The sequence below is a fragment of the Chlorocebus sabaeus genome, chromosome 12, assembly GCF_047675955.1.
Source record: "Chlorocebus sabaeus isolate Y175 chromosome 12, mChlSab1.0.hap1, whole genome shotgun sequence".
NCBI lineage: Eukaryota > Metazoa > Chordata > Mammalia > Primates > Cercopithecidae > Chlorocebus > Chlorocebus sabaeus.
Window position 1 is genome coordinate 91,827,535 of NC_132915.1, and position 23,135 is coordinate 91,850,669.

At 52.8% G+C, this 23,135-nt stretch overlaps 1 protein-coding gene across 8 annotated transcripts in view; it reads left to right on the forward strand.

Moving 5' to 3' along the window:
* Nucleotides 1-23,135, forward strand: part of DAB2IP (DAB2 interacting protein) — a 186,309-nt gene that overhangs the window by 115,553 nt on the left and 47,621 nt on the right. Inside the window, exon 1 of one of the 8 annotated variants that reach the window (XM_007968192.3) lies at nt 22,164-22,679. The exons of 6 other annotated variants lie outside the window; for them this stretch is intronic. In XM_007968192.3, the coding sequence (XP_007966383.1) occupies nt 22,501-22,679 (179 nt within the window). In that variant the 5' untranslated portion in view covers nt 22,164-22,500. Of the gene's footprint in view, nt 1-22,163; nt 22,680-23,135 lie in introns of those variants that run through there. One more of the 8 variants, XM_007968199.3, reaches the window with a different exon arrangement.

The window sequence follows — 23,135 nt, forward strand, 5'->3', positions numbered from 1 at the left end:
CTGCTAAATGAGTCATTATGGAGGGAAAATAGCAAATGCATTGTGAGATTAATGGGAGAAAATAGTTGACAAATGACTTTGGTTTGCTTCCGAAACTCTGACAAGGTGTTACTACGTGAAATCTGGAGAGCCACGCAAGGCCGAGTCCCAAGCAGCAGGGAGACAGGCAGGCAGCTATTGGTGCTGTGAGCCTCCCTTTTCGGGTGGGGCACCAATTCAAGTATTATAGAGGCTGGACTCAGGAGTTGCTGAGTGATGAAGTCAGGAGCCAACAATGGGACAGGCGCTCTGACAGCCTGGTCTCAAAGGAGAGGATACTCTTCAGTTAGAGCCCGTTATGTCCCAGGCATAGTGCTAAGCTGGGGGATGCAAATGAGCAAAACCAGCCCCAGCTCCTCCCCTAGTGGAGGACACAGGCTGAAGTGCAATTGTCTTACAGGTAACTGTGTAATTGCAATTAAGATGTGTGTCCTGAAGGCAGTGAGAGCCCAGATCTGAAGGGTTTCATCTGGTGGAGGTGGTGGCAGTGGCCTCCCCAATGACAAAAGGAGTAAGCTGAGCTCTCAGGGAAGAACCTTCTGGGCAGTGGGAGGACTCGTGCAGACCCAGTGGGTCTTCTAGGAGGGGCTGCCAGTGGACTTGTATGGCCCTAACCCTCCAACCATCCTAAGAAATGGATATTTCACATTTCACAAGCGAGGAAACCAGGATTGAAGATGGTTAAGAGACTTGCCGGAGGTCATAGAACCCTTAAATGGCGGAGTCCAGATTTGAACGTGGGGAACCCATGCCAAGGGGCATGCCCCCCTGCTCCAGGGAGCTGGCCTTGGCACTTGCTGCCCTGAGGGTGTCTCTTCAGCTAGGGTTGAGGACCTTGCTCCTGCAGGGCAGGGGGCTGCATGGTGGTTGCCTGAGAGCCTTCTGAGCGAGAGGGTTATAGGACTCTAGAAAGGGGGCACCCTCAACAGCCACAGCCAGGCCTCTTTGCTTTCTCAGGTCTTTGCTTCCTTTTAATGACAATGTGACTTGGGTAGTTTTCTGATGATCAAAATGCCAAGTCAACTAATGACTCCTCTTTCAAAAGGCTCTGTAAATAACACACTTCTCTCCCCATGAAATGGGTCGGTTTATTCTCTGCCTCTAATCCCAGCTGGCCTGTCATCAGGTAGGGCCTATCAGTTGTCTGCAGAGGTGGGTGGAGGTATGGACACCTGAAGGTGCTTGTAAGGACAGTGCTTGTGAGTCCTTGTAAACTTCCCAAGGTTTCAGGAATGGCAGCAGCAGATAAGGAGAGTCCAGGCATTTCCTGTGGGCATTGTGAAGCAGCACCAGAGGCATCCCACTTTGCCTGGTTGTAGCTGAGCATCACAGTGCCATGAGAACCTGGTAAAAAGATTCCGGAGCCCCACCCTGGGAGGGTCAGGGTCACAGGTCTAAGGGGGGGCTCTGGAATCTGTATTCCTGATAAGCCCCAGGTGATTCTGAGACCCACTCAAGTATTGAGATCCCCAGTTAGCAGCTCTGGATTCTCCCCTCTCTGAGAGGGTCATAGGCCTCCAAGGGATGGTGGTAGTGGGGAATGCTTTTATCTTCTGGGCTGGATGTAACACTGCCTGCTGCCAGCTTGGGGAGCCAGGCCACACTGTGCCCCTAGGGCCACTTGTAGGGCAGAGCCTGGTGCTCAGCTGAACCCCAGGTGAGGCAGGAACTGCCTGGGATGCTTTGCTGCTGCTACTGGCCGGAAGCTGAGTTTCATCCCAAACTCAGGTCTGACTGGCTGTGCTCTGTCCCTTGCGAAATATGAACTGCAGCCCTTCCTGGCGAGAGGCTAAGTGTTTATGTGGGCTGGTTGCAGAGCCCAACTCTTTATCCTGCTCAGATTCCATTTCCAAAATAATTCTGCTTAGTTCTTCACATAAACAGCAGAGCCCTGAGGGACTGGCCCTGAGAGTATAGAGGGGATCCATCCCGTCCCAGCACCCCAGTGTGCTGCCAGGAGACACCAGTGGGCATCCTGTGGGTGGTACCCAGAGCTCTGCTTTCTTCTGTTGCTCCTGCCTCCTTGGAGGCCAGGAGCCACATTCCTGAGGCCCAGGAATGTGATGGGGAAACAAGTTTCCCAGGTTGGCCAAAGACCAAGATGGGAGCCTTGGGGCCAAGGTAGGTGTGGTAATTCAGTGCCACATGTTTCCCATGGTCAACCCTGTAGTCTCTCTCCCCGCTAAGTCAAAGGGGCAGCTTTGCTGTTGTCAGGTTATTTGGTGAATTTCTGTAGCCTCTAATGATGAGTGGTGAGTTGGAACTCTGTCTCTTTTGCTCCTGGCATCTATCAGGAAGACTGTTTCAGTGAAGGCAAGTCTCATACGGAGCTGGGCCTTGTGCATGTATGTGTCATAGCAAGCACTCATGAAGATGGGCCGGGGTCTCTTGTGAGCCTGGGGCAGCCCTGGGGGGATCTTGCCCTCAGAGAACTCCTCAGAGAAGCACTTTGCACTATGGATTCACCCCTAGGTGATGCTACACAGTCCTCATGGTACGAATTACCAACTTCCACGTCGACTCAAGGGCCAGGATCTTCTAAGTGGTGGGACTTTGGGGCAAGCAGAATTCTGGACTCTGAGTGACTTCCTAAGAGTTGGCCTGCTGCTTAGCCTGAATCTTAGGGCAGGTACAGACAGGATGGTGGTGCTCACAAGGCCTTTTTATCCAGCTAGCTAAAAGCCAGTCATTGTACTAGCAGAAGCACATTTCTACACATGAAAGGAAACACTGCATACTTTTTGGTGCAGTTTTACAGAAAACTATTTAATGGGCTTGCTGTAGCTACCCCTGGCATGTGGATCCTGATAATCCACCCCTGGGTAGATTCACTTGGGTCACGCATGTGTGTTTATCATACCGTGTGTAATTGACCTTAGTACGTGTGCAAAATGGACAGCACACCACTTAGCAGTGCCCTGGGCATCCTGACCTGCCCCCCTTGCCCCTCCTGGCATGTTTACTCCTCGTTACCCATAGTTCTGGCTTCCGTGCCCCACCCTGCCACATGGCAGCCACGTGCCGGGCACTGAGAAGAGGCCCAGGTGAGAGTCCAGTCAGGGTCCTGCCTTCCTGGGACCATTCTCCTTTGAGCACCACCTCTCCCTTCTTTTTCTCTTCCCCTCCCTCTCCAGTCCTGGACTCCCTGCTGTTCCTGGTACAGGGGGAGGGCAGGTACCACACAGTGATGGGTGTCCTGCAAGCTGAGCCTGGGTTGTTGAAACTCCTGGCCCAGAAGCCTCTAGCCCCCAGCCAGGGTCCCTGTTTGGGCCGCATTGTGACAGTCTTGTTTCTGGCATGTCAGGTGTGACCATGCCTTCTGTCTCAATGGCTTTCCTTGCTGGTGGTCTCCCTGCGGGGCCGCTGTCCTTATGTGTTGAGGTTTCAGAATGGCCAGGCTCTTGGTGGGGAGGCCCTGGATGGACATGCTGGTGGCCCAGGAGAGAGTGACCTATCCTCAGTCCCTCTCCCTGTGAAGGCAGACTCTCCTGCCTGCCTTGGCAACAGCTCTGCGTCAGCCTGTCTGTGTGGCTGCCGGCAGCCGCGGCTCCTGACTGGCTGCCTTCTCCCAGCTCCCTCACACCCTCCAAGGTGCTTGCTCACTCACTCGCTGGCTGCTCGCAGCAGCTCAGGCAGCGCTCAGGCAGATGGTGCAAAGGAGGCGTGGGTGGGGGTCCTTGGACTCTGCTTGCATATCCCCATGTGTGGGTGAGGTCACCCCCAAGGGATGTCATCAACATACGCTGGGATGGGCCGGGTGCCATTCGAGATCTATCTGCAGGGACAACAAAACCCGACTTCGAGGTCTTAACAAGTCCCTTGGGAGTCTCCAGACTCGAGTCCTTACCCTGCGTCACCCTGAGCCACCAGGCCTTGGTCTCCTCTGTTGACCCACAGAACACTGCAGGCAAATGCTGGGTTGAAATTCCAGCTCTGCCACTTGTCAGCTGTGACTTTAGAGAACTTAGCTAACTCTGCAAAATGGGGGAGAGTATCAGTTCATAGCATTGTCAAGAGGAGTAAATGGGATCTGCAGCTAAATGCTTAGCAGCACCTGGTGAAGAGCAGGTGCAGGAGATGAGTTAGCCAGGATTGTGTCATGGAGTTCCCCGGCTCGTGTTGTGTCCTCTCTGGAATGCCGCCTTCTCTTTCCCCTGTGATTCCTACTTTGATCATACCTATCTTTCAGATCCTAGCTTCTTCTGCTTAAAGCCTTAAAGCTGGCTCTGCTCCCTCTCCCCCAGTCCCAGGCAGACTTCAAGGCCTTCACTTTGCTCCCCATCTTTTGTGCCTGATTTCTGTGCTTCATTTTTGGGTTCTCTCCACCTGGTAGCAAGCGGGGGCTTCATGAGGACACTGGATGGGATCTCTTGATATATACATGTCCTGCCCTCACTGGTAGAACAAAGCAAGAATCCAGCTCCTTCCTACCTCCCCAGAACCTCCGGGCAAACCTGGCTGTGGTCCTCTTACTCCCCCAAAAGTAGAGCACATGACCAAGCCCATTCCCAGGGCCTTAGGATGAGAAGTCATAGTGATCCCTTTACAGATGGGCAACTGAGGCCAGGAATGAGGAGGGGACGTACCCAAGGACACGTAAGGAGTTGGAGACCCTGGCCTGCTGCTTCTGTGCCTCTCTGCTGGGGGTTGGGGGAGGAGTCAGGCCATCTCTCAAGGAATCCAGGAGGACTTCATAGAAGAAGTGACAGGAGTTGAGACTTGAACGAGCATGGGTTCATCACATAACCAAGGCAGGGAAGGGCATTTAGGCAGAGGGAATCCCATGAGTCTAGTGCTCAGAGGATGAAAACCTTACTCTCTTCCTGGAACAGTTATTGAGACTACAGTGAGAGGTGGGAAAGGGCTTGGAGCATTGGGAAGGTGAGGAATCATTGGGAAGGGCAGGAGCCAGCACTAAGGAGAGGCAGAGATAGAGAAGGTGAGCTGGTCAGAGGCTTGGCCCAGACCCATGTGTGTGCCAGATTGGACTAGGGGAGGGAAGGCCCAAGGATAAGCATCCCTCTGTGCCAGGTGCTTCGTCTCTTAGTGCTTACAGTGACCTGAGAGGTGTGCTTGTTTTAGAGATGGGAAAACCAGATGCAGAGAGGTTTGGTAGCTTGACTAAGGTCTCATGGGCTAGTAAGAGGCAGAGACAGAATATGAACCACCAGCAACATAATTCTCAAGTCCTCTGGTGGCCACCACCTGTTTGGGATGGGGTGGCAGCTCCTTTCAGGGCAGGGACCCTGTAGTCTACTCGCCAAGCAGGTGTGGGGGCCATTAAGAGAGTGTATAGCCTGGGCAATATAATAAGACTATGTCTCAAAACAGGTTCATTGTTAGGTCCTGGGTATGTGTCCAGGTGCACATGGACACCTTCAGTGAACCGGATTGTTCACCAAGCCTGGCAACTCTCTCCAACTAGGCCCTGTCGTAAAATGGGTAGAATGCCAGGCAGCCTACAGCTAGGCAGCTCCAACTCTGGTCTCTGTTGCCCAGAAGCCAAAAGGTGGGGCTCTTGTAAGACCTGAGCCCCTCGCCCCCGTGTCTGGGTCCCATAGCATTTCGGTCCTTACTTCCTTGCAGTTCTCAGGGTGTGGTAGTTGTCTGTGTGCCTCGTTGAATGGCAGATCTCCTGTGGACCCGGCCCAGGCGCCTCTGGCACCTAGCATACAGCCTGGCCCAGCACAGGTGCCCAGTAGATGTTTGTACCATGAATGATACATTGAGCACCTACTGCATGCCAGGTACTGTGCCAGGCCCTGGAATAAGTAACTTTGGCATGGCACTTTATGATGCACAAAGCTCCTCCCAGTCCCCTCAGGAGTCTCATTGTCTCAGATCAGGTATTTATTTCCCCATTTTCCAAACGAGGAAACTGAAGCTCAGGGAGAGGAGGGCTGTAGCCTCAGGTCACATCTGTCAGACAGGGAGGGGCAGAACCAGGCCCAGCCACTGCCCACTTCCTGCTCCCTGGGCCATGAGCACACCCTGGAGGCTGACAGCTGTTTCTTTCCAACCCCTGTGAGTGAGAGAGAGAGCACCCTGGCTGGCAGGGAAGCCAGGTCAATAGAGAATCCATATCCCAGGAAGCAGGGCTCCTGGGGGCTGCAGTAGGCACCTGGCTCATCCTCAGGGCTCCACCCCGCAGGAGCAGGGGCCTCCTCTTCCACTACCAAGGACCTGGTTGTTGGGGACAATTTTCTGTGTCTGGGGTAAGTCAGAGGCAGGAGAACAAAGAGAACCCTTTCTGCCAATGTGACTCTGACCTTGAAAACCCTGTGGGGTTTCATTTACTCGAAAGAAAAAGGGAAGAGTTGGTTACTAGCTTCAAAGAGGGGCAGACCTCCTGCAGGCGGGCATTGAGGAAACCTTGGCTTTGTGAGTTATTGCTGCCAAATTTCTGCTTTTCAGTTTAACAAAAGTCCTGGGAATCACTGTCCATGGGCTGGGGAGGAATCCGGCCACCTTTTTTAGAAGGCAGGAAGGTGCCAGGATCACTGCTCTTACTTTGACTGGGCTCTAGGTGGCACAACTTTTGATGTAAAGATGAAATAACAATGGGGAGATCGGGATGCAGCCTGAAGGCTCACCCCAGTGTCTTGCTGCAGGTGTGCCCAGCTGTGGGACCAAGACCCCGGGAGTGAAGGGCATTGTTCCATCTCTGCTGTGGGAGTCTCTCAGGGAAGCAGCATAGCACTCAGGAAATCCTGGGCACCGTGAAGGACTGTGTATTTATTCTTTATTCCACAAACAATAAGCAAGTCCCTGCTGTGTGCCAGCCACTGAGTGGGATCCTGGGAGGAGGTCTGATGTGTTGTGGGTCCTGCCATGTCCTGCCTGCTGTGACAGTTCACCACTGTAGTGGCACCTGTGGCCATCTAGAGAGTACACGTTCTGCTAAGGGGGGCAGCAGCCATTGCACCATGGCACTGGGCATTTGGTGGCAGGCCTTTGGATTTATAAGAGAAGCCAAAAATCTAGAGGTTTTTTTGTGACATTTTAAAATTTCACATCTTTAAATGTTGGCATTTGATTCAAAACTTAAAAATGTCAACACTGTGTGGGCTAAACAAAACATGAATGTTGACCAAATACAGCTCATACTCTTTAGTTAAAGACCTTTATCTTAAAGGTTGGATAAAACTCAGATGGGCAGAGGGCAATAGGCAAGGCCTTCCTGGGGAGGGGGCACCTGGACAGAGGAGTGGTGGTGGGAATCTGCCTGAGCATTTTCAGGGCAGCTGGGGACTGGGAAGCCATGGGCGGAACTGATGGGGCCCTGCCCAGTCATGAAAGCCTTGCATGCCCTGGACATGCAGATATGCTGCAGGCCTGACCCAGGCTGCCCTGAGAGCCTCCAGCTGTGTCCACCCCTCCAGCAGTGTTTACCCAACGTCACATAAATGAGGCTTTGGCCAGGCAAGAGCTCAGGGAAGAAGGGTCATGAGTATTTAAGAGAAACCTCCAGGACACATGATCCTGATCTCTAGAAAAGCTATGGAATGGGGGCTGTCGATCTCTCCAGTGTCCACACGTGCATGTGACCTCCCCTGCCATTTGCGCTTGCTCTCCTGCCGGCCAGCAGCTCCTTCAGGTTCTGGGCTGGGCCAGGAGGGCCTTCGCAGGAACACCTAAACCCTTGAAAGGGGTTCTTCCCTCCTCCTCCTCTTCCTGTTCCTCCCCTGCAGGGGTCTTGCATTCTTCAGAGGGTTTGAATGGCTCTGGCCAAAGCCTGTCTGGGTGTCTTCCTGTTCGGGGCCTGCAGTTATGACTTCTCCCTTTTTCTCAGTTTCTCCCCCTATCTGCCACTCCCCCTTTGATCCATCTTTGAGTTTCTTCTAAATGATCACCTGCAGAAATGGTCCTTCAGATTGTCCCAGAGATTTGTCCAGGAAACTTTCATTGAGTCCCTGCTGTACGTAGGGTCTTGGGCCAGAGAGGTGACTGAAGCCCAGGGCTCCCACCGACTGGTGGGGTAGACAGCCACACAGACAGCCGGTGGGTCTGAAGAAGAAACTCGTGTGTATCATGGGGGGAGTGGCAGACAGGGGGAAGAAACAGAAAAAGGGAAGTTATGACTATAGGCCTACGTGGGAGACTGAGGCAGGAGGATCTTTTGACCCCAGGAGTTCAAGTCTAGCCTGGGCAATATAATGAGACTATGTCTCAAAAAAAGATAAGTTAAAAAAATTGCAAGTATAGAATACCAAATTCCAGGCACTAAGTAAGCAAAAAGTAACAAAACTTCTATGCCACTGCCACCATGGAATCTCTTACCCCACCAAAAGCCACGGTGGACTATTTGTCGGGGACTTTTTCTACAGACTTTTCTGTGGCCAATGAAATGATCTTATCTATGTCCCTGTGCCTGGAACAGGCCACCCAGCATACTCCTGCTTCCTTGGCCAGCAGAAGGGCTGAGGGAGCCTAGCTGCCACGGCCCAGAGCCCTCTCTCCCAGCACCCACAGCCTTTAGTCCCATAGCAATGGGGCTGGGTGGCCCTCCATAGACTGAGTCTGTGGCTATGGAAGGAAAAGGGCATGGTCTTTTCCCAGCAGTGCCACACAGACTCAGGCCATGGGCTGCCTCAGCCAGCAGAGGGGGAGGCAACAAGCAGGCTGGCTGGCTGAGGGCTTCGAGTGCACACAGGGCTCCCCCAAGGGACCCTCGGGATTGAGTTATTTCTGTTCTTGCTCACCCGTGCCTGGCCCTGGGGACAGAGACAGGAATCAGCTGCAGTCCCTGCCTCCCTGGAGGACCTCCCAGTCAGGGGTGGGAGAGGTGCCTGCCACCCCTGATGAGACTGTCTCTACCTACGGTTCTCCCTGCTGCTCAGAACGGGGGACAGCCAGGAGCCAGGTCCAGGGAGGAGTGTGGCCTGGGCTCAGGGGAGCCCTGGAGGAAGCGGGTTGTAAGCTAAGATTGGGAGGAAGTCTCCCCACCCTGGTTTCACCTGATGGGGCTTGCAGCACCTCCTGCTCAGCAAGCAAGGAACTGGGTGGGAAAGAACTGACACCTGTGCAGTCCAGACACTTGGAGCTGTTGTTTCATTTAGAGTACAGTGTTTTCCCCATAGAGGCCCTGTGTGGATGAAGACACAGAGCTGGTTGAGGATTGGGCCCGGGGGCAGGGCGGAGAGGAGGACGCATGGTGAAGATCTGTCTGCTTAGGCTGGGGAGCCCACTCGAGGTGGAGCACTGGCTTAAGGCACCTTGGCCCTGCCCATTGTGGCTGGGGGACCTTGATCAAGGTACTTCATCCTCAGTCAAATGGGGCAGGGAGCCCTGCCCACTTCCCAGGGCTTCTCTGCAGGTCTGCCTGACAGTCTTTCTGCCTTGGGAGCAGCGGAGCCTGGGCCCATGTTAGGGATGATGAGGATGTTGATGGTAACGAGGATAGTGACAGGGACAACACGGGGGATTGTTTACTGAGGATTCCCTTGTGCTGGCGCTTGAGATGACACACCCTTGCTATGTGCTTTGTGTCCTGCTGTCACGGCTCCTCACTGGACCCTGCACTGAGCCCTAGACTTGTCTCTCCGTATTCACCCTTGCTCCCCTTTCAGTCTGTTCTCTGCCCAGGACTCACTTGGTATGACTCAGGTTCCTTCCTGTGGACCCTGAGTGGGCAGCACCTGACTACCTTTCCAGTTGCACTTCCCGCACCCCTCCCCATTCCCTGCCCCAGGAGAGCTCCAGCACACATCTGTGGCCTTGTTCCCTCTTCCTGTCTTCCTGGAACATTCTTTGTCCAGATACCTGTGTGGCTTGCTCCCCCACTTCATTCAAGTGTTAATCCAACCACCCGGTCAAACACAGCCCCCTCCCACCCTCCAGTCTGGACCCGGCTCTGCATTTGTCCCCAGCTCTTGAATTCATTTGATGTTATTACATACATCATGTACTTTTCCCACACTAGACTGCACGCCACATGCGAGTAGAACATTTATGTCTTGTACCCTGGTGTGTCTCTGGCACCTAGAATAGGGCCTGACAGAAAGTTGGTAAACGAACAAACATTTAATCATACCCCATAATGTGGACACATTGCCGTCTACATTTTACAGATGGGGAAACTAGGCTCAGAGAAGATGTGGATTTACTAGCCCAAGGTCATACAGGTGCAGCGGGACAGAACCAGGATTTTAACCCAGTGTCTGTGGCTTCTGAGCCCTATCTCAGCCAGTTAGACGGTCCCACCATCCCAGAATCTAGGATGGACAGGAATGGGAGGGGGCCCAAAAAGGTGGGTAGGATTTTACCCTGGGGGTTGAGGGGTGAGGCCAAGGAGGGGATGAACCATGGGGGTCTGAGAGGGCGAGGGGCAGGTCGGGGACTTCAGTGAGGGTCAGGACAGGGAACCCTTGCAAGACAGTCTCTGAGGAGAGCACCCCCGGCACCAGCCACTCCCAAAGACCAGCTGCCTCCAGGCTTCTTGTGCTGGCTCTGGTTCCTGGCACGATTTCTGTTTCCCAGAGGAGCTCAGGCCTGGCCCAGCTTCCCAGGGTGGAGAAACACATGGTGAGTGAGTATGTGTGTGTGCATGTGTGTATGTGTGTGTGTGTGTCCAGCCTTGCTGTTTGCGTTGCCGTCACGTCTTCTTAATCAGCCTATTTCTGGGAGCGATGACTTCATCTCCTGTGATTCTCGACACAGCCATTGTCAGGCATCCATGGAAAGATTGGGCCTGGCAGTGTCCATATTCCCCTAACGAGCCAGGTTAGGAGAGCCAGTTGGCGGGTCCTGGTCTGACCTGGCTCGGGGGCTTATGGTCAGGTCTGTCTCCAGGAGACTCCACTGCCCAGGGTCACCCTTAGATTTGGCCTCTGACCCTGGGGTACCCAATGCAGCAGATTCCAGCCATTGTTTCCTGTGTGCTTCCTCTGTGTATGCTCTGCTGTGGGCAGGGGGCAGGGGACAGTCACACCAATCCCTGCTTTCAGGGGCTCCTGCTGGCTGAGAATACAGATGGGTCAACAGACCTCACCTTAGAGGGTCTGTGCTTGAACAGAGAAGGGAGTGAGGACTCCACCAGGGCTCAAGGAAGGCACCACTGAGTTGGTTGTACCACAGGGTGAAGGTGAAGGGTCCCTTGAGGGAGGGAAAGGGCTGTGGGCACGCCAGATAGTTGGGTATCACTGGGCGCGGGCATGGGGCGGCTGTGTGTTGGGCCTGGAGAGTACAAGGAATAGAGGGGAAGGCAGCAGGAAGGGAGCAGGGTGTGGACTTGATCCTGAAGGTAGCTGGGAAGGATTTTAAGAAGAGATGGGACCTAGATAGATCAGTGATTTTAGAAGCAAGTCCTTGGCCATGTGTAAGGGTAAATATGGAAGGGTATGACATTGGGAAATATATACAGTATTTGATTTCTTGGCACACAACTCCTGAAATCCTTAGATTCTCTAAAGTGACGTCTACTTATATGCTAATGAGTTGACTGATAGCTGGCAGCCCCTAGGTGGCTTCAGAAAGGGGTCACAGAAAAGACCAAGGCAGGATTGAAGGGTTGGAACTTTCAGCCCGCCCCATAGCCCCTGGGACAGGGAGAGAGGCTGAAGGGTAAGTTAGTCGTCAATGGCCAGTGCTTTAATCAATCATGCCTATGAAATGAAGATTTATAAAAACCCAAAAGGACAAGACTTGGGGAGCTTTCAGATAGCTGAATGTTTGGAGGTTCCTGGAGGGTGCCTAGGGAGGGCTTGGAAGCTCCACACCCCTGCCCACGTACCTCTACCTGTGCATCTTTTCATCTGTATCCCTTTATAATAAACTGGCAAACATAAGTAAATGTTTCCCTGAATTCTGTAAGGTGTTGCAACAAATTGATCAAACCCAAAGACAGGGTTATGGGAAACCCAGTTTACAGCCAGTCGATGGGAAGCACTGGTAAACCAACGCGGGGCTTGCAATTGGCATCTGAAGGATGGGGGGATAGTCTTGGGGACTGAGTCCTCAACCTGTGGATCCGATACTATCTCCAGGTAGATGGTGTCAGAATGGAACAAAATTAGAAGACATCTGGCTGGTGTCTGCTGCTCAACTGATCGCCTGCTTGGTGTGTGGGGACCACCCCTCCTGCCCGCACCACATCTGATGTTGGAAGTGTTCTGCTTTGTGAGAGTATAAAAGGAGCAAGGAGAAACTTAGTTGGGTTTTTTCTACAGAACGTATCTGGGACGGGAGGAAGAAGCTGGCGACTGAGGGCTCAGCCCTGTATTCCCCTTTATCTTCAAGGGGAAGGATCTCTTTCCCCACCCTACTCCCTCATACTGTACTTCAGGAACTGGTGCCAAGGCCAGCCAAGCTCAACCAAGTGCTAGGAGCTCAGGTCCCCACCCTGGAATGCTGGTGGGCTGGGGACAGGAGGTGGAGAGGAGTAGGGATGTGGGGTGGTCTCAAAAATATTTTGCTGCACTTACTGCAGGCTTATGTATAGCTTTTCCTGGAGGCAGGGGGACAGTTGAATGAGTGCCAGCAGGATAAAGCACTATGAGGGGTGATAACTTGTGTCCTGCTCTTGGCCTGGATGCTCATTATCCCCTCACCTCCATTCCCCATCTGGGGATCCCTCAGGACCCACCTTGGAGCAGAGACACTGATGTAACAGTTCAGGCTCCTGAGCTGCTCTGGCTGTGGTGCATCTGCTTCCCAGCGTTGTGGCCTCTAGCAGGTGACTTGCTCTGTCGTGAATTTTAGTTTTCCTTTCTGTCAGATGGGGACAAAAAGGGTAACCATTTCCTAGGATACTTGTGAGGATTAACATGTTTTAAGAGGGAGGCTTAGCAGAGTGCCTACACATAGAGGTGCCAGCATGCCTTAGCATGGCAGTGGGGGTGTGGCAAGGGTGAGGGCAACTGTCTTCATCATAATTGCCAAGGTTCCCTTAGGATTCAAAAAGCCAGGGATCAGGGGAGTGAGGAGGTGTGATGGGGGGCCCAGCAGAAGAGCTTGATTGGCGGAGCAAGAAAGAGACTGGGCCCTCCTCTCCACTTTATGACCTCATCTTTCTGGGCCCAAAGAAATGGCGAGAAAAGGAATGTTGGGGGCCCCTATTGCAGGGGCAGGTGAGGAGCTAATGTATCTGTTAACACTTGTGTATTTCCTTTTCCCTCACAGCCGAGAATCAGCTGCTCTTGGGCAGGCATCCAGCAGGGAAATGCTTTGAAGGGAGCCTTCCCAAGCTGAGGGTAGCCAGGCTCTCCCACCTCCATCTCCTTCTCCCACACAGGGCTGTCTGCCTTCTCCTTTGTCCCTGAGCCACCACCCATCATCCTTTGCATGCTTTAACTGTTCTAGCTGCTCAGTGTTATCTTTTTTTGTAAGAAAACAGTCCAGTTCAGCAAACATTTCATAAGCACCTGTTGTCTGCCTGGGTCTTTTTTGGGCTCAGGGCATACAGGGGATGGTTAAAGTATCAACCCAACTATCACAGGGGAGAATATTAGGGAATTGTTTTGAAAGATCTGAGTGCAAAAGCAGCGATCCCAGGGCACGAGGCCCTGGGTTCTAGGCCCTTGTTCTCCTTTCTTCCCGTGGGACCTTGGACAACTTATGGTACCTCTCTGAATCTCAGTTTCTTCAACTCAAAACCCAGGTCAGTCTGTTGATGCCCCTGGTTCTAAGAGGCATGCTGTGATAAGTTTTGGAGTAACTTACCCTGTGGGCTCATCAGTTAGAGAGGTCTCTGCGAACTCCAGTTTCAGGCCATAGTGAGAACAGCAGACCCCAGAGGGAGGAGTCTGGTCGAAGTTTGAGTCCCATTCCACTGCAGCTTGCTAGTTGTGTGAATTTGGGCCTGTTCCTTAACTCAAAGACTGGGTTTCCTCAGATGTGAAGTAGGCATTGTGATATGCCAACAAATAGGGAACTCACGGGTCATATTAATGTTACTGAGATCCTCTTAGATACAGGGCCTGCTCCATGCCAAGAACACATCTCCAACCCTCCAGAGATCCTTGTATCAGAGAGGGGCATTAGTGCCCAACTTCAGAGGAGCCAGTGAGGGTGGGGAGGACTGCAGCTGGCTCAGGAGCTCTAGAATGACTCTAGATGGGCTGGGAAGGGGCTCCTTGATTTCAACATGCACTAGTGTGGAATTCTATCTTGCTTTATGAAGAAAATGTTTGTTAATGATATTGATAGTGTAAATGAGATTTGGGGAGTGGGGACAGCCAGAGGAAAGGGTTATTTAAACACACTTCAAAGAACACCCTATTCCAGTATTTAAGCAGCATCATTTGCATATGTAATAATTGTGCTAATTATAGGTGGCCTCATCTGTTAACAACAAGTTTGCCTGGTTGTGTTACATTATTGTAATCACCCAATCATAATTCTCTGGCATGCTTTTCACTAAAGATAACAACAACAATAGTAACAATGCCTGTCATTTTTTAGTCATTTGCTCTGTGCCAGGCTTCCTCCCAGGTACTTGACAGTCATCAGCTCATTTAATCTTCACAACACCTCTGTATCCCAAAGATTCTTATCTCTTGTGTACAGAGGATGAAACTGAAGTACAGAGAGGTTAGGTAACCTTCCTGGGCTCACACAGCCAAGAGCCAAGGAGGAAATGCCAGCTCATAGGCTCTTTCCACAGGGTGGCACTACTTCTCTGGGGACACTTGACATGTGTTCTCACCCTTTATCTCTAAGTCTTCTCTTTTTCATTTGGTCCTCTCAGAAATCCCCATTTTGCTGAAGAGGAAGCTGAGACCCTAGGGGAGAATTTGGGGCTGGGCAGGAGGTGAGCCCAGGTCCCCTTAACTTTTAGGACAAAACCAGCCCCAGCATACCCACCTGCCTTTCTGCAGTAAGGGATGTGGGGGCAGCAGCCCCTCCATGTTCTCCTCTGAAGTTTTGAAGGAGTCCAGCCTTGAGGAGGAGGGTGCCCCTCACCTCTGCTATCAAGTGGGGTAGGCCTGGCCTCTCCATCAAAGAAATTATAAGTCAGTAAACAGGTGGGAGGACTCTAGCACGTCATTAATTGCTTTACATACATTGTCATTAAATCAGAGGTAGTATATGGATGGCTGGTGGCCAGATGTATCCCACAGACAGGTTTCATTTGACCCGATGGGGTGGAAAGATTCTATTGTTTTGTTCGTTTAAAATCAGTTACCAATACTAAAACATTTACCTTAAATATCCACCTGAAAATCTAGATTTCTGGCTTCTTTTAAAACAGATGTGGCCTCAGTGGGCCTACATTCCTATAGGGCAAAGAATTGGTTTCTTCAGTTCACCTCAGACTCCTTTTCTCCCTGGAAGTCTCCTCCCAGCAACCCTGGGAGGTGTGTGGGTGTATGTGGGGTTGTAGTGTTCCCCTTCTACAGATAAGGAGCCTGGGGCCCAGAGGAGACCGGCTGGGCCACTCCAAAAAGCTGTTGGTAAGGTCAGGACTTGAACCTCCATCCTCATCTCCACGCTGTGTGGTTCTCACTCCACCTTGCTGCCTCCCAGCCATGTCCAACCCCCACGACCACCAAGGAAAGAAAGAAAAACTTTTCACAGGCCTAATGACTCAAAAATAAACAACAGTAAGCCTGAAGAACTGTTCCTATCTCCCTCCTCTCCCTTCCTACCCTTCCCGAGGCCGGAGGGGACATGGGAAACCTATTCATTTAAACTCAATTATTTTCTCGAAGACAGAACGGAACTGAATTGGGTCAGCGGCTATATTTGCTGTGCTCAGCTGTTTTCCTGCAACAGCATCACCCACCGGGTCTGTTGCTGGGCCCTGCACTGCTAGGCTCACCAATTATAGCTCCATATTGGTAGCCATTCCTTGGCAAGCTTGGCTTAGGAAGAGAGGAGCCAGTGAATGGAACCTATCACCCTCTCCTTTTTCACCCAACAGGCTGCAGGAGCAGGGTCCCTGGGCCAATGTAGGTCCAGGCTCTGGTCACCACCTCCAGGGACCTAGGCTTCAGGTATTAGACATTTAATGTCCAACACCTGTCTATAGGGGAGGTACGTCTGCAGCAGAGTTTCTGCAGATGAGGAAACTAAGGCTTAGAGAAATGAAGTGCTTGTTGGAGAGGCAGACCTTAGAGTCAGACACAATTGCCTTTCTAGCTGTGTGACTGGGAGCAAAGAACCTGACTGCCTTGCTCCTCTGATCCCACCTGTGTAAAGGAGGCATAATTTGACATACCTCACAGGGCCAGGCTGTCCAGTTGTAGATGGGTTGCAGTGTATATGCCAGCAGCCTGCCCAGGGTTAACCCTCCTGGCAATGAGAAGTGTGCACGATGTGCCAGGCACAGAAGTTGGTGGGGACACAGATCTCTGAAGAAGGATATGCTTGGACATCCTCCTCTCCAGATACCTTTCCTGATTGCCTGCTCCCAAACTGGAAATGCTCCTGTAGTCTCTCTAGGCCCCCTGTTGGGCCAGGCCCTGCCCTGGACACGTTTCACAATGTCTTCTGGGCCCACAGCCTGTTATATATGTTTTTTGTTTGGTCTTAATATTTGTGTACTTTCCCTTCTCTACTAAACTACCAGTTTCCTGAGGACAGACCTTGTTCACCTGTTTGGTTCCTGGTGACACTCCCTTCCCAGCTGGGTGGCCCTGGACTGGTTGTTTAACCCTGGTGCGCATGTTTTCACATCTGTAAAATGGGAACATTGATCTCTCCCTCTGGCACATGTCATGGTGAGGAGGTTAATACCACGTGTGGCAGTATTGTGCCAGATGGCTGTATGGAATGGAGTCGAGAGAAACATTGGGAGGAAACCAAAGCAGAGGCTGCCCCTCTGCCATCCTTGAAGTAGGGAATATCTAAGGGAGTGGGGCATAGTGGTTATAAATGCTGTCTTGTTATAGAATTGCTGTCTGGTTACATGGGGAAGTGGGAACAGAGTGGTGGCCAATGGGCCTTTCCTTGTCTTCTCCAGCTTCTTGCTGTAGAGGGCTGGACTTGCCCCAAGAATGGACTGTTCTGGCTTCACAGTAATCTCAGATTGCTGGGGCTGGGGCTGGTTGGAACCTACCCACAACCACTGACCTCCAGGCACCCGGGTTGCAGTACCTGGCATTAGATCTCTTCTTTTGGCAGCCATGGGGTCTGGGTATACAGCAGGATCTCCCTGCATTACCCCACAACGTTATTGCTGGTCTCAGGGTTGGGGAGTGTTTAGGGAGACTTGAGTTCCCTGACCTTTCAGGAAGCATGCATGTGAACATAGGCATTGGACCTGGTGTAGACATGGTGTGGTGATGGCTGGGCCCTACTCTGGTGGGTGGGAGCAGGACTTGGGGACTAAGCAGCAAATGATCTAGCCACAGACACAGAAATGGCTCTGGTGGGAGCCCCGCTAGTGGCACTGGACTCTCTGGGGGCCAGGGCTGAGGGCACTGCCCAGGTTGATCCCGGCGTCTTGTACAGTAGAACCAGCAGTCACAGGCTCATAAACTGTAACCGTCCTCTTTCCGTTGCCTCTTGTAGCATTCAACCCCTGGCACACTGTGCTGGGTGTTGCCTAGCACTTGGCACTGTGACAACCAAGAAAGAAAAATGCTGACCATGTCTCACTGCTTGTTCGAGTAAATTTACTCTCTATTTTTTAGAGATGTCGCATGGGTGGGAATTTACTCCCACTAAATGTTTTGATGGAAACATTACATTTTTGGAGTGAACATGTGTCAACATCACTGTGGGGAAAAGGTTCCAGGATTCTCTGCCAGCCGAAGTCATTGCCATAAGACACTGGTTGGGGGCCTGGCAGGTGGAGATGATGTGACCGGGCTGGTAGTGGGGCAGAGGTAGCCAGACGGCGGGAGTCCAGCTGGCTGGTCTGGAGGGAGAAGGGGGTCTGAGCTAGGGGAACTGAATAGGTGGTGAGGAGGAAGGGAGTGGGGAGGCTGTGGGCTGACAATGTAAATTAACCACCCACACAGCTCAAAACTAGGTGAGTGGGGAGCTTGAGGGGCAGGAACAGCGAGCAGAGGCTCTGAAGTGTTGAACACTGGTAACTCAGACCCGAGGGACAGTCTGGGGCCAGATTGTTGAGGGTCCTAGAATCCCAGCTCCCACCAGTAACTAGCGGTGTGAGGTTGGGCAACTTTTCCAAGCTTTCTGTGCTTCTGCTTCATTTTTACTAAAAGGTAGCATGGATACCCACAGCTTATGGCTCTTTGGAGAATTAAAGGAGATAATGTCTATAAAACACATAGCAGGTGCCAGGACACATTTGCTCTTTGTTAGTGATGATAAAGCCACGCAAGTATAGATGTGCTCACATAAATTAACAGCGGGTGTACTGAAACTACTTCCTGAGTTGGCCCTCAATCTAATACCAAGTTTGTTTTCTCACGTTCAGCTAAGTACAACTGGTCCCTTCAGAAGCCCTTGTGGTCTCTTGTACTTTGTGGTACAACTGTGGTCTCTTCAAAAGCCCTTGTTCATGAACAGCCAGGCCCTGGGCTGACTTTGCTACAGGGCGGGCATCCCTCTCCGGCCTTGTACCTGTTTCTGTCCTACAGACGGATCCTGAGGCAGTTGGTGGGTTTTAGCAGCACGCTCCTTTAGAAAGAGCCTCTGTCGTCTGCTCAGCCTCTAGAAAGAAGAGATGTTTCCTCTCCCAGGATTTGTACATCTCTCCCCATGGGATGTACAGGCATTGCCTGGAGGTATTCCTTGACAGTCGTGGCCCAAACTCTTGTCACTCAAAGAAATGGAAAGCTTTTTGAGGGGGAAGGGTTCCAGACTTCCCCAGAGAGCCTAGCCCAGTTGCTGAGGACATCTTCAGATCTGAAAGAAGATAAGACAGGAGCATCCTGAGCTCTTTAGAGAAGACTGCCTGCAGTGTGTGTTTCTCCATCACTCATGTATGGAGTCCCCTAGGCCCTGAGAACCAGAGATGAACAGGCCCCAAGGAAGGCCTGGCAGGGTAGGCAGTAGTAGCCAGGAGAGGGGAGTCAGACCAGGAATTCAGGCAGAGAGAGGGAGAGATTGTGCACTTTCCTGTGCCTGGGGCCACTGGGCAGGCTTCCCTCAGGTGGGGGCAGTTGAGCTGGGCCTTGAAAGTGAATGAAAATTAGAAAAGGGGGCAGGAGGGGAACCTCGTGGAAGCAAGGGTGTGACTGTGAGAAAGGCAGGGCATGCACGGGGAAGGGTAAAAAAGGAGGCAGGCCTTGTGACTATTCCCTGTGATAAGCTTCAGGTATAAAGGTGAGGAGTGTGCAGGGACAGGTAGGACCTACTGACGGGCGAGGCCCAAGGCTCTGGGCTTCTTCTGTGGCCGTGGGAGATGCTGAAACCAGGAGTGACTGGATCAGGGCAGCCTCTGAAATTCCCCCAACTACATATGGCCAGGAATGGTCACTGTGTACTCTGTACTTTATGTGTTACTAAAGATGTTGCTGAAAGGAGCCTGCAAGCGGTTATGCAGACCTCTGAGCAGGGGCTAGGAAGGAGGGCACAGAGGAAGTGATGGCAGACAGCTGGTGAGGGTAGGAGACCCACTGGAGATGGACATATTCTGACCCTCAGATGCAGGCTCATTTCTTGTTAGCACGTGACTCCTTCCTGTGAGAGCTGTCATGCAGAGGCAAAGGCCCTGTTATAGGGCCCTGTTTTCTTATAACAAGATATTTTAACAGTGTGGATGAATCATCAGGGGATGGCTTCTTGCCTGAGGGAAATCTAGGAGGGCTTCCAGGAGGAAGGAGTATTCAGATTAAGGAGGGAAACAAGAGGGGACTAGTAAAAGGTGCAAAAACAGTTGTCTAGGCATGAGGCACACTTTCAGATGTAGTTGGGTGAACTTGAGCAAATGACTTAGCTATTCCAGACTTGATTTCATCTATAAAGTGGTCGCAGTATCTGCCTTGCCTGTTTGTTGCCATGATTATGAAATCAGTGGGAGCAGACCTGGCTTGGAGCCTGCACCCTGGAGGGAGGTGATGCTCAGAGGATGCACTCTGCTTTCGCCTTCCTTGTTGGCTTGGCTGCTCTGGAGCCAAAGTGGGCTTCTCTGGCCGCAGGACCTCTCTGAGACTCTATCTTCACCTTTCCCCTGCTAGGAAATTTTATTAAGACATTGGATAAACAGATGACAGCTCTGAGGGAAAACTCAGAAGGAAGGGGACAGGACACTGTAAGTGCTCTTCTGGCTGGGAGCCTTTTAGGCAGTAGGGGGAGCTGGATAGCTCTTTTGGCTTTGGAGGTGTGGGCAGATGGGTGGTGTTGGATCGCCTGGCCTGTGTGCACAGCAGAGCTGAGCCTGGAGCCTAGGGCCCGGCAGGGGATGGAATGAGTCAGGGACCTTTCAGGCTGGGGGCTGCTGATGGGGTCACAGTAAAACCTCTTCACCAGTCCTGCAATAACCCCAGATGGTATCCTGCCTGCCTGTACACAGTAGGTGCCTGACACAGCCTGCAGCTTAGTAGGAGCTCAGTAGTTGTTTGCTGAAACACCGGAGCAGGCTGCAACTGCCAAGGACTGGCCTGGGGTCTGTGATGCCTTAGGGTGGAGGATGGGAGGAGCTGGGCAGGACCTAGGTAGGACTCCAGGGGGTGGCTCTTGTTCTTCCACTGGCTTCTGTTCATATTTACATCAGGAGACTGTGCAGCCTTGGGTTCCTGGCCTCAGCTGGATTAGCACCTCTAGCTGGTGGCTGTAAGTGAAGGAGGTGTGACGGTATGATACCCTGCATGTGGTAGAGACTCAGTAAGTGGATACCATTGCGGTGGCTTCTCTAGTGGGGTGGGAAAAAGGGTGACCCCAGGCAAAAATACCTGGTTGGCTGGGTGTGCCCTTCCCCTAGGGGTTTTTGTTTCGGTGAGGGCCTGGTAAGTGACCCAAGGATGAATCTCCAGGCCAGCAGGTGGGGCAGGGGTTTGTCTGCCCACAGGCTTCTGGGCGCACTCAGGAACCTGGGCAGCTTACACAGCTCACCAGCCTGTCTCCTCCTTCGCTGCACTCGACCTTTCCCTTCTGTCCTGCTGGACTAGCCGGGTGCTTTCCAGAAGAGAAAACCCGGGACTGCTTCCTGGGAACCCAGTGCCCTTCCCATCTTAGGCTGTCTAGTCCCAAGTCGGGGTGGGGAGTTGGGTTAGGGGATCATGGTAGGCAAACCCCTGGCCTTGTCTGGACCTCAGTTGTGTTTACTTGTTAAAATGTTTGAATGGAAATGTGGGGAAGGGAGAGCCTTTGCCTTGTTTGGGTCTCTAGGCTGTGCTGGTCTAAGCCCAACCAATCCAGGGTAGGGCCAGCGGGACCGAACTGGAATGCGCCGCGGGAGCCAGGCCGCGGGTGAGTGAGGGACTGGCGGGGCCGGTGGGGACCCAGACTCGCACGAAGGTGGGGAAGGGGTTGCAAGGCAGAGGCCCCCGAATCCCGGCACCGGGGCCTGCGCGTCCGCCTCCCCCCGCCGCGTGCCCAATGCGCAGCGGCAGGTCGCTAGCGGGAAGTTCCTGCAGCTGGGGGCAGCTGGCCGCGGAATGCTGGGAAGGGCTGGGCCTGCTGCTGTGGGGTGGGTGGGCGGGCCTGGGCTGGGGCTGGGGCCGGCCGCTTCCGGGCTGGACAGGGTTTGGGGCGTGGCGCAGCCCGACATTAGTCTGGAATGCTCTGCGAGCGGTGCTCGGGTGAGGTTACCTTGGCGCGCCCCCAAATCTTTTGGTTCCCCTGCTCCTGCCTTCCACCGCTCTGGCTGACCTGGCTCAGACCAGCTTGAAAAATGCATTCATTCAGTACATCTGTCAGGTGCCTACTTTGTGCCAGGCTCTAGTTCGAGGTGTGCTGGGCTTACCTGGGCGTGCAGGTCCCTGTTCTCGTGGACCGGACATTTTCATCGTGGGTAAAAGACAGAAACAAACAAGATGGCTTAAGGGTAGTTCTGTGGAGAAAATGAAGCAGGGTGGTAACTTGGGAGATGGTAGTTGCCCCTTTAGCTAAGAGATCAGAGAAGGCCTCTTCCTGGGACGGGACTTTGGGTCTGAGACCAAAAGGAGGAACCAGCGTTGCCCACGGAATGGCAAATACAAAGGCCCAGAGGCGGGGCTTGGGGCAGGAGATGACCTTGGGCGGAGTCAGCATTTTAGGGGAGGAGCCTGTCGGAACGGCTCCTCCCTCTTTCCTGACCCAGAGCTCTGTGCTCAGGCCTGCACCCTGCCCAGAGGCCCTTGGAGGGAGACTTGCTGTGGCTGGAAGCCATAGTTTGCTTTCAGGAGTGTTTCTCGTCTTCTTGGACCTGGAGGTTGTGCTGTGTGGTTACCTGTATGGAAGACTGTAATTTTCCACTTGTTTCCTGAAGGACACGGAAACCTTTAGATGTTGTCATCACTGTGTTTATTTAAGTCATTTTTGAAAGTTCAGCTTGGAAGACACAGATTCAGCACGTGCCTTTAGGGAAGGGCAAGCCCTCCTAGGCTCACCTCTTAGATGCCAGCCCGGCCAAGAGTCCTCCTAATCTGTCCAGAATAGGTGTCTGGGTGAGCACCACCCTTGGGAATGGGCCTCTGTGGCCTTGGACTTCTTAGTGACAACTTCGGCAAGATCCTGGGCCGGGCCGGAGGGGCTGCTTACTGGAGACCTGGCCATCTTCGGAAGCCAGATCTGGCTCCAGAGCCTCAGGGGTTGCAAGTGCCCAGAACCAGGTCAGCAGAGAGGCCTGCGCTCCCACCACAAAGGTCTGTTTGAAGTTCTGTGGGAGGGAGGACAGACACCACAAGGAAACTTCCTCCCGGGTGGGTGGGTCTCCAGCCTGGTATGGGGTCAGACAGGCTTTGGATGGGGGTGGGTTGGGCTGGAGAGTGAGGAGCTGTTTCTCCAACAAGGCCTGGTCCCAGAACTGAGTCCTCAGTGGACAGGGCTTGTTGGTGTGCTGTGCAAGTGCAAGGCTTGGGGGACTGAATGGGGGACTCCCTCGGACATGGGAGGAAGAGTGAAGGTGGGGACTGGGCTTGCTAAACTGGCTCCTCCAGGGAAGCAAGCCCTGCCCTCCTGGAGCTTCCAGCCTTTAGGTGGGGAGGTGGGCTGGGGAGAAGCTTTAGGGTGCAGCTCAGAGAAGGCCAAGCAGGCAAGGTTGTAGGGCACCTGAATGGTGGGCGTCCGGCAGCCTGGCTGTTGACCTAGGCTCAGGGAAC